A 15,583-nucleotide genomic window follows, 5' to 3' on the forward strand; every position below is an offset into this window, starting at 1 on the left:
CCGAGGTTCAGTCAGAACTAGCTGGCGCAGCGTTGCCTTTTTTTTTTTTTTTTTTTTTTTTTCCATAAGCATTCCTTCTTCATTCGTCATTCTGAAAGAAAAGGTAAATAATAATAAAAAAAATAAGAAAATAAATACGATTTTTAAAAATAAGTAAACAAGCAGTTGCTGGAGCCTGGTGCCCTGAGGAGCAGGGTTGGGTTAGTTGGGGGATTGATGAGGGGAGGGATTGATGGAGGGGCGTTCACGATATAATGGACCTTCATGTTCTCATCCTTTCCACGGCTCGCGCTTGTATTTGCGGCTGGGGGGGGGGGGGGGGGGGGGGGGGTGTTCTTTTTTTCCTTTCCTCTGGTTTAGCCTTTTTTTTTTTATTTCTTCCTCCTATCTGGGTCAGTGGAGGGGTATGCTGGCTTGTATTTTGTATAAAATCTTTAAGGAATTCTTTTAAATAAAATCATAGCAGACCATTAATGGGGGAAAGACCGCTGATCTTTTGGATCATTCTAAAGGACTTGAATTCTATAAATATATAAATATTTGTTTTTCCATTCACCATAACCATGACTGTCTCTCCTCCATTCCCCCCCTCCCCCACAACCTTTTCCTACCCCTTACCCTCACATACACACATACTCTCCCTCACTCACACACGTGCACACACATGCACAAACATACACACACAAACAGGCGAGATGTGGACCAGTTTATTTAAGCCCTTCTTTAGTTGAGTCCTTGTGTTCTCTGGTTGGCTCTTGAGCCTTAGGTGGTGTTTTTGTTTTAGAAGCTAACATGCGGCTGTGGGGGTGCGCGCTGACCCCCCTCCCCTCGCCCCTGCCCCCTGTTCCCCCAATCCCACCCCTCCAGCAGAGGACCACCTCCAAACACACATTTACATACATACATACGCACGCACACACACATACACAACTCTGTATATTTAATTACCGGAAAGCTCCATCGGGCTTTGTGTGTTGATTAAAAACTGTGTAATAAAATGATTACTAAAGTCTTATTGTCTTCAGATGCTTGGGTTACTTTTGATGAGTCTGTGTTTTCTTCCCTGGTGTAATTCTGATTCAGAGGCCTATGACGCCAACACCAAAATATTTAGGGAGAATAAATGTTTTTGATTTTGCTGGGAATTATTTATCTCGTTAAAGGTTGTATCAGCGATTGCAGACCCCAAAAAAGCCCAAACATAAATGGATCACATTCATCTAATCGTTCCTAATGATCCGCTAGCTGCCTGCCCCATAAGCAGGCCGTCAAAAAAACGTGTCTCTGTAGGCTTTTGCTAAGCTAATTGCTAACAACAAGTGTTGCCAACCACGCAAAGGCAAAAAAAAAAAAAAAATGTTAGAACCAATAACCGACGAGATGCGCGTTCAGGTTCAGCTCTGTTTGAACGTCATCAGAAGTGACCCCGCCATGCTGATACAGCCTTTAAATGTGAAATTGAGAATCTTGTTACAGTAAGGGTTCAATTAAAGGATTGTTTTGGGAAATAAGGGTCATATTTTGCTCCTTAAATGTCACTATCCCATTGTGTAAATATTTAATTGCCCTTGAATGTGAAAATTACTATTGGTTTTAGTCATTCATGTTATAAAAGTTTTTTTTTTATTATTGTTATTATTCATTTGTCCACTTGAAAACCTGTGATTGGACAGGAGGTGGCACTGTTTGGTGTCACAAAAAATGAAAACGTATCAAAACAAAGACGGTTGTGGGACACTTCGCGGAATTTTGGTTGAAAGGCAATTGCAATGAGGTTACTGTTAATCTCAGCCACTTGACATTGCTCTTGCCTAACGACTAAGTGAGCTCTGAGCTCCTGCTTTTACTATGCCGTTGCTTGTTGCCAGTTCGTCTGTTCAAATGTGCACTTAATTGTCTGGTACTGTTCTCAAGTGTAACATGATCATTTAATTTCGCATAGCATAGGGCAGAGGTTCTCAATCTATTTGGGGCTAAGGCAAACCAATTTATGGTTACTAATTATAAAGTGGTCTATGTCTTACATTATTATAGTCTAACAGGTGATTCTTATGCTCATTTTATCTAGTGCTCATGTGTTGAGACTAGCAGCGATGCTCGCGATATTGATTGAGCTGCGTGATAGATCATCAGGCCACTTTATGACTAGGCCTACCTACAAACCGTTTAAATTAAGAAGCGTGGTCATTGATGCACTTTAGGACTACCTTAAACCGTTTATGTTAAGAAGGGAGGTCATTGATACATTTAAAAGTATACATTACGCCAATTGCATGAGCCTGTATGAAAACGCATTGGGTTCCTCACAATTCCACTGCACATCTCGGTACACTAGCCTATAAATCTAGACGCACCCTAACGGCAGCTGCCCGGGCTGTGGGTCTGGCTCGTCATGCTATCGGTACACCGGTTGAGAGCCAAATTCAAATTTTAGCCTACATGAACCACTGGCTCAGAGGGTAGAACACCATTTCACCTGTTGGAAGGTATGACTGTCACCATTCATTCAGGTAGTTGAGAGCAACGGAAAGATGTAACCTAATTAGGCATCTTGAGCTATTTCTGAGTAAGCAGGACTTTATCCTATGTTCTGATTTAGGTCCACTTGCAAATGCTAGAACATTTTTTAAGGCTACTTCGTGTTTTCAGTGGTTGGTTGGATAATCACTTCGGACTTTATTTGAACGGCTCCAAGTCCCTTCAACAATGCGCTCTGATATGCGCGCAACGCGATCCGTCCAAGCTTCTGTCCCTATTGGTCAGTTCGCCTGTGACGCTGCTGAGTCAGGTCCCGTCGCCACAAGCTGGATAAGGACAAGGTTCAGATCTGTCGTTTACTGACCTTGTTGTAAACCAATTTCTTATTGTGTTGTAAAGCAAAACAGGATGGCATCGCCGCCTTTTCCGCCTCTCCCTACCCTACCCTCACCTGCGGGCACCTCAGGATTCAGAGTTTCTAAAGGTAGGGATTTCTAACTGTTTAAACTACCCTGCTTGCTATTAAGTTAAGTAGCCTACTGTTCGGGTGACTGTTTATATTTTCCAGAGGGCAGCCATGAATGATCAACTATTTGGTGACCCTGACGCATCTGGGCGGAATAAACAGAAGTCAGTTTGTTGACCTGCGGTGGGTCAACAGAACCTGCACTTCAACAATAGCATAATTACCCCTTATGTCCGATATATTCTCTAAACTATGGTTCCACTTTCCACTACATAGCCTAACATGACCTATGGAGAATGGCGCCTACAAGAGCGAAGGTGTGAGTGGTGTTAAACTTTGTCTCGCTGCAACACTGATGTCTGTTATTGAGTTACAGACGGTGCTGCATCCTATTCCTTCACATAGTAGCCTAGGCCTATAGCTGCCATACATCTGCGTGATTCTTAAGCCCTAAAGCTCCGGGAGTGGCTGGAGGCGATATAGACAAAATCCGCGGCCTGACCACCACAGGGAAAGGCTACTGTGCCAAAAGAGAGACCGCGCGTTTTAGGAAACTCGTGTAACGCACCTGACTAGACCCTTGTCGCCATGGTTACGCTATAGGATGAATTACTCGCGTTAACCCAGATCAGCGGTAACCCGGATTTCTCGTGGACGGCGCATGGGATAGCTCTCGCGCGAATTTTTACCGTCAGACGGAGTATTCCGGATATTCCTGTCTTGAAATGGCACATACAATTTTCGTTTAACCTTAAACTGCAGAATAAGATGAAGGAGACGCGTGTTTCACACACGGGCTGTAGCATTATCCAGTGCACAGCAGCGAACCCGTGTGGAGGGTATGGATAGTGTGTGGAATCCCTGTATCCAGTTTCATACACAAAGGTCATCTGAGGCCGTGCTAGACAGAGTCAACAAGAGTGTCTCTGGAAATATCACCTTTGGTTAAAATCGTGATGGGTGAAATGGAACATAGGTCCATTGGCTGTTGGAGGAGTTGACCCAGTTGCACGTTACTTAGGCCTATCAACATACCATCTCAGATTAGGCTGTGGCTGTGCTGCAAAGATTAGATTGCATTCCACACACAGAACCCTCTTAACAGCCTACTAATGGACATAGACTGTTCATAAATTATATTGACTTTCACAAATCTTTTATTGTCTTCGGTGGTGTAGATCAGAGGTTCTCAACCTTTTTGGGGCTAAAGCACACCAGAGATCCAACCAAGCTGAGACCACAGCGATAGGGATATGCTCACATGATGGTGACTGAGTTATTTAATTAAGAAGCTGTGTCATTTATGCCTTTAAAAAAGCATATTTCATGAGCCTGTATAAAAACACACTGGGTTCCTCAAAATTCCATGGTGCACCTATACGTAACGGTAGGCTACACCAGTGTGCCTCGGTATCAGAGAGAACTGCTGGTGTAGACATCTTAAAGTAAAAGATCAGGGTAGAATATAAAAGTCAAGTCAAGTTTATTTAGAGCATTCCACACACGGGTAATTCAGTGTGCTCATAAAAGGCTAATAGAAGAGCCTCTGTGTGTGCATTTGCAGAACAGCTGACCACCATCGTTCCTGTTGCAGTGGCCGCAGTGGTGGGTACCTACCTGGTGAGCAGGTACTTTAGTGGGAGCAGCAGTTGCTCCAAGGGGAAGGTGAATCTGACCCTGAACAAGGACAGCCCCAAGGTGGTGCATAGCTTCGACATGGAGGACATCGGCTCCAAAGCGGTCTACTGCCGCTGCTGGAGATCTAAGAAGGTATCCACATACGCAAAGCACACACACACACGCACACAAGCAACAAACACAGATTGCCATTTGTAGCCTACACTTAGGACTAGTTTTTCATTCATGGATTAAGCCAAGTCCTAGCTGTTTTCAGTGGAAATTTTCATTGAAGTTTTCTTTCAGTCTAGGACCAGAAAATAGACCTATACTGTTGCCTACACTCAGACCTTAGTTTTGTGATTTAGATTTGGAATTCAGACCCATGCATGCTGTGAGCCACACGTGTAAATGCACTTGTCAAACTATGCCAGCCATAGACATTTAAATGTCAATTTCATGAAGACACTATGACTTCAACATACTGTATGTTTTTTTGATAGTATTTATTGAATATTAACTCCCAATGGGAGAATAAATGTTATTCACTGACTTGTCCATAATGAAGTGCAGGGAATTTACACGATTTCCATACACTGTACAGCAGCTTAGAGTGTTTGAAATTCCCGTTTCCAAACACTGAGGCGGGCAGCTTGTAATTAAGCCACATTTGAACATCTCAAAGCCAGTGTAATTGCACAGTTAACCACGTGTAACAAAAAGTAATGATAGCCTATTGACATGAAATTGCATAAAATCTGGATTGAGGTTAGGTTTATGCACTAGATCAATGTAATCAATCCAGGGCTGTTAAACACTGACAGTTCATCTATAATAAGGTTAAAGGGTATGCAACAGTACAATCCATAAAATACACAAACTAACACAAACACAAAATAAAAATGCCTTTCAAAAACGAGCCACAGTATAGTTTCATTAGTTCTGTCTGTTAGCTTTATGTTATTGTTCTCCTAAAACTATGGCTTTTATGTTTATGATTATGTTTATGTAACCTGGCAGATGCTTTTATCCAAAGGGACTCACAACAATATTGAAACATTAGCCTACATTACAAAGTCAATAGCCTACAATAAACATATTATTATTATTATTATTATTATTATTATTATTCTGTTTCTTAGTCATGGTTTTATTTTATGGACCAGTTTATGGTTTCAGGAAACACTGCATTGTTTAAGCCCAGTTGTAATAACAGAACTTGTGACCATGGACAAAGAGCCCAGACTAGTTGAGCATCAGTGGTGTTTCACTGTGTAATGGGTTTGATAGCTAATGCCTTTGAGGAGATACTGAAGTGTGCTTTACTTAATGTGGTGATTAGTCATCCACAAAGTTATATTTAGGTACAGGGTGCTGTATAGAGTTGACTCTGTGTGTGTGTGTGTGTGTGTGTGTGTGTGTATGTTTATGTACATGTATCTGTGAGGTACACTGTGCTCATTTGTGTGGAGTATTTCAGAAGTGTGTTGTGTCTCTGACTGTAAGTGTGAGTGTAAGTTTCCTATGAACACACACAAGATTGATTGTTAATCGGCTTCTTCATGGTAGATATGTCATATGCCATAATAGTGCTGATATGATTCTGATATGTTTGTTGTTGTTTGTGCGTGCGTGTGTGTGTGTGTGTGTGTGTGTTGGTGTATTTTTCTCTGCAGTTTCCCTATTGCGATGGCTCACACACCAAACACAATGAAGAGACTGGTGATAATGTGGGCCCTCTGATCATCAAGAAGAAGGACGCCTAACTCGCCCGTTAGTGCTACAGAATTGAGAGTGTGTGTGTGTGTGTGTGTGTGTGTGTGTGTGTGTGTGACAGCTGCTTTTCCTTGGCCAATATCAGATAAATTAATTAGAAATAATCTGTGCATTTGCTTGAAACGCACCTCAGATTCCATAGCCAAAGACATTATCGCCTTATTATGTAAGTGGGACTTTCATATGTGGGATGACCACGGCGTCCATATGTGTAGACAAGCAGAATAAGGGTCCAGTGCTGAGACAGAGATGAGATGCTTCGGTGCACACACACACACACACACACACACACACACACACACACACACACACAAAGAAATAGTCTCTCTTTACCTTTCTTATACACGCACATTAAGTGACACACTCAGACAAATATATCAACAAATAAATCAGAGTCAACTCTTAAAGCACATGGATCAGAAACAGCCACAGCACTATGAATAACACACATAACATACACCAGCTCCGAAGCGGCAGGGATCAAATACAGTTTAGATCAGTCACATCTTACACTCAAATATGGTCATATTTCCCCAGATGTGCATGGACGGTTACATCCTACAGTAGGTCAATTATGCACACATTCACACTCACACTGACACACACTCTCTCACACACACACACACACTTACACTGGATACAAGAACAACACACATAAATGCAATTCTCATCAAACTCGACCACCCACTCACCCATCTGACCATGAGGGTCCCCCAAGGAGCTAAAGTGACCCGATGTGACGGTTGCCAGGGGACTGGGCTTTCAGCCAGCTGAAGACCTGAACCCGATGAAGGCCGGATCTGATGGAGAGTCATCTACTTCCAGCTCATCTACTTCCGGGTTATACTGTCACAGCTGCATTTCGAAGGCACGTGATCAAGTCCTTTCCTCTGCTACATTCTATGTGTGCATTGTCACTGTAATGGCAGTGTTTCCCACAGAATTGAACTCTATTTGTGGTGGTAGGTTTGCAAAATTAACTTAAATGCAACAGTTTTTAACAAATTAGTGCAGTGTGGTTATAATTCTAACCAGATTTAAGCACAATTTAGTACAATCAGGAAATCATTATGTAGTGGTCCATGTTGATATTGTGGTAGGCCGCCACAAATAAGTCAATGTATGGGAAACACTGAATGGTGATCTATGTTGTCCTGTATCCAGGGAAGAGATGTCTGTAATAAATTTTTGTCTCTAGTTGCTTTGGCTTTCTCTGTCCAGCAGCTCCACTGTTGGTGTTAACCATTCTAAAAACAATCACATTTAGGATGAACCATTCCAACTTATTCAATGAGGCCTTTTCCTGTTTTCAAGGTCCTGTTTTGTCTTTTATTGTAAAGTAATGCAGGGAGTAGACTCCTTGTATCAGAATCCAAGATATTCCTCTTGCATCCACTAGATGGCAGTTGTGATCTTGCCTCTGTCAGATCTCCTCTCTATTATGTGTGTGTCTGTGTGTGTGATTTCACCTACATTGACACCTTAACTAACCAAAGCTTGGTTCTTAACCGTGTCAGGTTTTTACTGATTCAGTGTTTTAATGTTCACTGATACACAGTTAGACTATAGCCATTTTGATATTAATGGTTAGCACACTTGAGTATCCTAATACATGTGTAGGCTATCTTGTCAACTGAGCTAATTTTTAAGTGTGAGATTTTTAGGCCAAGTACAGAGAGCATAAGGAAACCCTCATAGGTGTTCATATTTTACAAGTAATTGTGTGTGTGTGTGCGTGTTAGTGTTTTATAGGTAAGGTGTTCGATGTCCAGGGGGAGTCCATTCAGAGCTCCCGCACCTCTCTCCATATTAATTATTCATGTCATTTCCACAGCTGCAAGTGTGTGTGTGAGAGAGAGAGGGAGAGAGAGGAGGAGTGATTCCTGAGGCACTGTGGGTAGCAGTTGCTTCACTGCAGGAACCCCAAAGGCCTGAGAGAAAAGCTAGTTTCTTTGGAGGTGAGAGGAGGAGAAGGAGAGAGGTGGAGGGGGAGAGAAGAAGAGAGAGAGAGCACCTGGAGGAGGCTGAAAAAGCAGGGAAGTAGGAGCGAGGGAAGGCCTGGCACATAGCGCCACACAAAGACATGCAGGAATGAGAGGCTGAAAGAGTGGGAAAGAAAGAGAGAGAAAGGGGGGACAGAGCAAAAGAGAGAGAGACCTAAAGATGGTGAGGGATGGAAAGAGGGATGAGAGAGCGAGGGGAAGAAGGAGTGTGAGCAGGTCTCCGGGGAAACGCTCAGCAGTGTTTCCGTGTGTTTGGGGAGCTGGCTGATGGCATTCCACAGCGTCTGAGAAACCGGACGTACGTTTGCTCCCTCTTTTTTCCCTCCTTTCATCCCCTCTTTTTTTTACTTTCTTACCCTCCCCTCCCCTTCTTCCCTCTGTCTCTTTCTGAGTCCCCTCTCTGTCTTTCTCTCTCCCTCTCTCTCTCCCTCTTTTTCTGTCGTCTTTCAAGTGGGCTTTATGCTCTCCTGTGGTGAAGGGGGTCATGTGTCTGGACTGCCGGACCAGACCATGTGACGCTAATCCAACACCCCCGCCACACACGCGCAGCACACACACACACACACACACTCTCTCCCTCACACACACGCACACATGAGCCCCGAGTCGTTCTCTTGCCGCAGGAGAGAAAACATGAGAGACAGATGCGAAGCCTGACTGGAACCACACACTCACTCTCACAGACACTCACACACTTACTCACACACACACTCACACTCTCACACACTGGCAAATATATATATAGATCCACACTTATTAAGAGAAGAGCCAGCGAGGCAGGCCATGGTGTGTTGTGTGTGTGTTGTGAGCGGTGTGGCGTGGCATGGTGTGCTCGGTGAAAGCCGCGTCCTCCTGGGTGAGTGAGCTCAGCAGTGCAGCATGCAGTACTGAAGCCTGCTCACCACAGGCAAGAACACTCTAAAACACTGATAGCCACAGACCCTGGAGTGGATCTGCCTCTGCTCCACCGCACACACACACACACACAAATCTCAAACCATAAAGCGGTGCTCAGTTTTTCTCCTCAGGGAGATCTCTCAAAAGTTCTTCTTGAAAAGGACTCCCAAAGCTTTGGATTTTACAGCTATATTTGTGTCAGCTGAGTTCATTGGCTCCTTACTTAGAGAACATAGAGTAGGTATGGCACCTTTGTATGGTGAAGTTTTGGTCTTTAGGAGGAGATTTGCGAGTGTGTTCAGGGGCTGAGTGAGGGTTAGTCACTGGCACAGGAGTTCTGAGGGAAGTAAAGAGTCTGTCTTCTGTTCAATTTCTGTGTGTTTGTGATGCCACCAGGACTGCAAATAGCAATGTTGTACACAGCTGAGGAGGTGACTAGTGATTTGAAACTGGTCTGAAACTGGTATTGGTGCTTATTGATGTTTCTTATCACCTCAGAGGAAGCACACATCTGCATGTGTGTTTGGGAGAGTGAGTGTGTGTGTATGCTGTAGAGGCAAGGTCCAAGAGGGAGAAGGAAAAAAGCAAGAATGCGGCCTGGGTCACGACAGTCGGGAGCGGCCTGTGGAGAATGCGGTGTGTGTGGACGACGCGCGAGATAAGGGGGGGGGGGGGGGGCAGGCGCCCAGCCACCGCGGCGGAACAGAGCTGCAACGCCGAGAGAGCTGGGGCCGTCGCGTGCTGCATAAACAACACGGCGCTCGAGGGCTTAACCACAGCGGATCCGGTGAAGGCTGTGAAATCAGGGTATTAGCGAGACTCTCGGGGCCCCTTCTTACTTTGTGTGCATAGAAATGAATAATGATCCCCCCAAACAAGTATTTGGTTGGTTACCTGAATGAAAATAATAAATCATCTGAATAAAATGAAATGTAGTCTAAGCCTGGTGCACATATGAACATGTCTGAGCTTGTGTTAGAATTAGAATGTTCAAAATAAAAATGGACCTTTGTGTTCACTAAACACACACTCGTTAAGCGCGTAGGCCTTTAGCGGGGAGAGCTGGGCTGTTATTAGTGGACCGAAAAGCCTCCGCCGCGCGACCGACACGGCGCTCTCTCGCTCCCCAAACCCGCATTCTCCTCGCGCCGCACGATCGATTCGCATTGATTCTCCCTGACGAGCTGCTCCACTTTCCAGCCAATGTCCGCGCGCCTGCGATTGGGAAGGAGCCCGAGACGGAGGAGAATTTCTGCCGCCCTGGCGGTGTCACTTCCCCACACTTCAGTTGGCCGCGTGCCAGACAGACAGGACGCTCGCAAGAGGCGGAGTGGACTCTGCGTCCGCGAGGAAGAGTGGCCGCGAGCGACCAACGGACCAGGCGGGCCAGCGACCGTGCGGACGTGTCTACCCTAGGACCTGTGCTAGAGTTGCTGTCACTGCTGATACACCGAGACGTTACAGGTCGGCTGCACAAGCTGTCCATGTGGTCTACCTTTTGCAGAAATCCCTGTAGCCTATTTTCCATACAATTAATGAGACATAGATGCTAATTAGTGACAATCTGAACTATAGGGCCAATGACAATTAATTTAGCCAAACGTAGACTGCAGCCAGCCAATCACAGATAAATGGTAACCTGAATGGCTGTGTGTTCATATGGCATCACTACATTATTAACTGTGCTAATTAACAATTAATTTGGCTGTTGTAATTAGTTAATAATGCAAGAGGATGTTTATTTGGAGATTATTGCGGACATCAGATGCTGCAGGCTATCTTTCTACATGGCCATTTCAATTCGAGCTCTTTATGGCTGCGTGGGTATTCTATGGCATTTTATATATAATTAAGGAAGTAAATAATGTAATTGATTAAATATCCCTTCATCTTTTGAATAGTCAATCTTGACAATGGTGTCACTTGTCTTGTTCGCCAGGAGTGATTTCCTTTCCACCCGCGCCCTGCTGCGTCCTGCGCGTCCCATGCGTCAGCCGCTGATGCAGGTAAGAATGAAGGAGTAAATCAAAGTTCTTGGAAAGCATGAATGTGCATGAGGGAAAGTTTAGCCTTAAAGAGATATGACTTCATGTGTCTGCCATAGAGAAAGCCCGCGCCCCCGACCAGCCAACTGCCGCCCGGAATAGTGTCAACAATGGGCTGTCTCTAACCTATCCATACTTAGAGATCTCATATCCATGCTGGACTCAATTAAACTGCACATATACATGTAGCTGTTGGGGAATGGTCAGGATCGGACCCCTGGCGATATTAGAACGCTGATCCGTGACCTGTCGTGCGTCATTTCTCCGCGTCTCACGACGGCGGAAAGTCCACTTCGGTTTTTGTGTGAAGCTCCAAAAATCTATGAAATGTGTTTGCATGTTCTCCTCGGCAAGCGGGGATGTGGAGGTGGGATAGCGAACAGCGAAAGGTTGGAGGAGCCCACGCGCTCGTTTTCGGACAAAGTGCATTTTAACAGCGTCTCGCGGTTCTGTCTCACTGGCGAGCTCGTTTCAACGGAATGCTCGAGACTCTTCCTATCCGTGGAATCAGTTCGGTTTGGTTCTTTCGCCTCTTTTTTTAAGCTGAATCTCCGCAGCAGGAGCACCGCCGGACCGCTCGGACGGAGCTGCCCTCCCCTCGGCTCGCCAGTGTGTTGGTAGGTGCGAGTGGAAGGGCCCGTGTTTGCTAATATGCAGATGTATTGAAGGGAGGGGGAATCATACTTTGTTGAGGACTGTTCAAAGTTGGAATGACATCTTCCCGACGACGAAGTTGAGTAGTTTAAAAAATGAGAGAATGGCCGATTCTTTCTCCACAGAGACGGGCTCGCGCATTCCGAGTGCTGTCACCATAGCCACGCCGGTCGCAGGCGAGTGAGTGGAGACAAAAGGGATTTTTGTTTTACTTTCAAATGTGACGGCGAGTCTTGAGCCGTGGTTTACCGACATACAGGTAGAGACACAAGCGGTGGAACTCTAATAGAAAACGGCCCACATGCATGGGTCTTTTGGTGTTTAGTTCATTTGTTTGTTTGTTGTTTTTTCTCGTCATCGTCGTCATTCTCGAGGCGTCGGTGTTGTAACCGTAAACAGATAATGACATTGGTGCTTGTGGGTCGTCGCGCTGTGCCGAGGTGAAAAGTGTCCTATTCTTTTGTGTGTGCGATAATATTCAATTGGTGATTAACATGCAGAATATTACATATTTTGACAGCATGAAATTGTGGCAAAAATGTATTGCCTAATTTAAATAATTGGTAATTTAATCGGGACGAACTGCTGTGAGAAAACTTTTGGCACCTGCCCCGTGTGCATTTTGCGTTTTGATTGATGGAAATCTGCCGTGTGCAGGAGCGGTGTGAGGTGAGGACAGAATCCGACGGTGAGGGGGATGCATGTTTACTCGCACGCCGTCCCCTCTTTCTGTGCGCGAGGTGAGAGAGTGAGTGAGCGAGTGAGCGTGCTATGACTTTGTTTGATCAGCTGATCGCACTAATGTTTCATATGCCAATGATACCGTTGCGCGAGCCCGACTATTCAGTGGCTTCGTTATTGACCTTCCGTACGCTATTGTCCCCACAGTGCAATGCGTTGTTCTCGTGCGGAAGATATCCGCGACCCCCTGCCGCAATACCAGGCTGGACACAGTGCTCGTGCTTTCGTAATGGGATTTGTGGATGAACTTTATGTCTCGCCGCGTCGGGGGGAAATGTCTGGGCCGGAGCGTATGGAATTACATGGCCACATGTTGCATATGCTCATCTCACGAGCTGAAGAGCGTTGCTTTAATTGCAGAGCTGTCAATCACTCACGTTCCCCGCGGGCAGGAGCGGGACTGTGCGCGCGAACGGCAGGATCTCTCTCTCTCTCACCTGAATGAGGGCTTTATCGTCAGACTCATGCTAAAACACAATCAGCGCTTTCTTCCAGACATGGTGAACTGACCGATGGTTATCCATATCATGACCACATGTTGGCTACTTGGTGATGCGTCGTTAATTTTTTTGTCACGGGGTCTTGTGATTACGGATTGACATTTCCTGATATTTTTTAGTTTTACTGAGAGTCAGTAGTAATTTGATGAGGGAACACGCTGATTATTTGACGCCAGGGAGATCTTTCTCTCCAGCACAGTGGGCCAGTAGAGTTGCATGTTGTCATGATGATCAGTCCGTAATTGGACCACTGACACAAATGTTGTTTGAAGTGCTTGCGTGCTCAAAGGTGTGCATTTGAAAAAGGTGTCAGTGTGCGTCTGTGTGTCTGTGTGTGTGTGTGTGTGTGAGGATTTCTCACTCGGCTTAGCACGGGATCTGTGCAGCCGAGCCCACGGCTGCTGGGTCTCGCGTTCAGGCTTCGGTGGAACGTGTTCTTGCCTGTCTGACGGTCACAGCACGCACGCACACACACACACACACACACACACACACACACACACACCCCAGGCTGTCTGTCTGTCACAGCTCAGCGGAACACTCATGAGAATGCCTCTGCTTCTGGCTTGGCTTCATGCAGGGGGTCCAGGGACACACACACACACACACACACACACACACACAGTCTCACAACAACTGCAACACACATGCACAAAGATACACACATAGATTCTCACAACACGAACACAATAACACACACCAGCACCATAGAAAACCACAAAAGTCACAATAAAAAATACACTGACAGCACTCTACACATGCTCTCACACACACACACACACACACACACACACACACAGTTTCCTGTAGTCAAGCAGAGAAGATCACTCATACACCCAGCCACATACAGAAACACACTCACCAAAATACACAATATTTTGGATTGATGTGCGTGATCAGAGGTCAGGCAAGGCCAACAGCATACTCCAACTGCTGTCTGCCTGCCTGTCTGTCTGCCTGTCTTTCTGCCTGTCTGTTTATATGGATCTAGGCACTGGCGTGATATGAAGTCATTGTGTTGTTGAGGATTTTAATGTGATAATGTTATTTGGTCATATGCAAAAACGTGAATCATTCCCTATAGTGACAATGATTATACATGTTTGATTGGACAGTGTCAGGTGAAGTCAGTTACTAACTTAATTGCATCCTTGTGTATTATAACTTAAAAATACGAGAGGTCTGTATTGTAACGGCGCATGAAATGGACATAATATCGACAAATCCACTTATATCTTTATTTGCCTTTACCCCAAAAATTACAAAATTGTTAATTAAAAAAATGTCATGAATAATGACTTTCTTTCTTTCTTTCTTTCTTTTTGTCTCTCTCTTTCAGTGATGAGGACTGGGGTGAGGCTGTAAGGGGTCTTGGCTGATCTCTGGTCTCTGCAGGTATTCCCCCCCCCCCCACCACCACCCCCTTCCTCTGTTGTTGTCTCCAGCAGCCCCCCTCTCCCTCTCTGCCCTCTCTCTCTCTCCCTCTCTCTCTCTCTTTCTCTCTCTCTCCTGTCCTATATTTTATTTATTTTCTCTTTTTGTTTCTCTCTTCTTTTTTGTTTTCCTCTCCCTCTCTGCCCTCTCTCTCTCTCTCTCTCTCTCTCTCTCTCTGCCCCCTCTCTCTTTCTCGCGCTGGACCATGTCTGGCAGTGGGGGGTCAGCCCATGGACCCCAGACTGCAGTGGACCTGCCCCCGTCCTCCCCGGGGTCGATGGTAGAGCGCCGTAACCGCAGCGGCATCATCAGCGAGCCCCTCAGCAAGAGCCTGAAGCGCTCGCGCACGCTAACACTAGCCTCCGCTAACAGCGCTAACAACGGCAACACCCACAGCAGCCAGGCAGGCAAGCCGTCAGCAGAGCCTGGCCAGGGCAGGGTGCCGGCGGGGAGCGTGAAACTGGACCGGGGGGCACTGCTCTCGGGCCTGCTGGACTCGCCCAGCGGCCTCCACCTGGCGCAGGCGGCCGAGCTCCTGAGGCGGGCTGGAATGCTGATGCCACTAGGGGGCGCAGCCTCCGACACCGCCGCCATGCCCCTGGGCGCCGTCACGGGCGTCACCCCCAGCGACCTCGAGAGCGTGGCCGCTTCCACGGCGACGGACTCTGTGGTGGGGAGCCTGTCGGACTTCCCGTTGCTGGGCAACGGCTTCCCGCTCCACCCGGGCCTGTTCATCATGACGCCGGCCGGAGTGTTCCTGGCCGACGGGACGTTCATAGGGGGGGGCGCAGGGGTCACCGCTGCCGAGCACCACCAGCAGGCCCAGAGCGAGCTGTCAGCCGTCGCCAATGGCAACGGCAAGAAGAAGCGCAAACGCTGCGGGATTTGCGAGCCTTGCAGGCGGAGAGTGAACTGCGAGCAGTGCAGCAGCTGCCGCAACCGCAAGACCGGCCACCAGATCTGCAAGTTCCG

General features: G+C 46.4%; 2 protein-coding genes across 6 annotated transcripts in view; both read left to right on the forward strand.

Annotated features, from left to right (window-relative positions):
• The first annotated feature begins 2,778 nt into the window (after positions 1-2,778).
• Positions 2,779-6,632, forward strand: zgc:110843 (uncharacterized protein LOC541492 homolog). 3 transcript variants are annotated; one of them, XM_042062061.1, is made up of 5 exons: positions 2,851-2,962; positions 3,047-3,127; positions 3,221-3,261; positions 4,509-4,714; positions 6,238-6,632. In XM_042062061.1, exons 3-5 carry the CDS (start codon positions 3,234-3,236, stop codon positions 6,325-6,327), a joined length of 324 nt encoding a protein of 107 aa, XP_041917995.1. In that variant the 5' UTR covers positions 2,851-2,962; positions 3,047-3,127; positions 3,221-3,233; the 3' UTR covers positions 6,328-6,632. The 3 variants fall into 3 exon arrangements, with proteins under 3 accessions (XP_041917994.1, XP_041917993.1, XP_041917995.1); XM_042062060.1 differs by lacking the exons at positions 3,047-3,127; positions 3,221-3,261 and having other exon boundaries at positions 2,779-2,962; positions 4,539-4,714; XM_042062059.1 differs by lacking the exons at positions 3,047-3,127; positions 3,221-3,261 and having other exon boundaries at positions 2,782-2,962.
• A 4,519-nt stretch (positions 6,633-11,151) lies between these two features.
• Positions 11,152-15,583, forward strand: part of cxxc5b (CXXC finger protein 5b) — a 12,272-nt gene continuing 7,840 nt past the window's right edge. The window contains exons 1-2 of one of the 3 annotated variants that reach the window (XM_042062050.1): positions 11,152-11,243; positions 14,517-15,583. The exon at positions 14,517-15,583 is cut by the window's right edge and continues 43 nt beyond it. In XM_042062050.1, the coding sequence (XP_041917984.1) occupies positions 14,817-15,583 (767 nt within the window). In that variant the 5' untranslated portion in view covers positions 11,152-11,243; positions 14,517-14,816. Of the gene's footprint in view, positions 11,244-11,457; positions 11,900-11,949; positions 12,196-14,516 lie in introns of those variants that run through there. The other 2 variants (XM_042062048.1, XM_042062049.1) reach the window with 2 other exon arrangements.

The sequence above is a fragment of the Alosa sapidissima genome, chromosome 14 (genome assembly GCF_018492685.1).
Source record: "Alosa sapidissima isolate fAloSap1 chromosome 14, fAloSap1.pri, whole genome shotgun sequence".
Lineage (NCBI taxonomy): Eukaryota > Metazoa > Chordata > Actinopteri > Clupeiformes > Clupeidae > Alosa > Alosa sapidissima.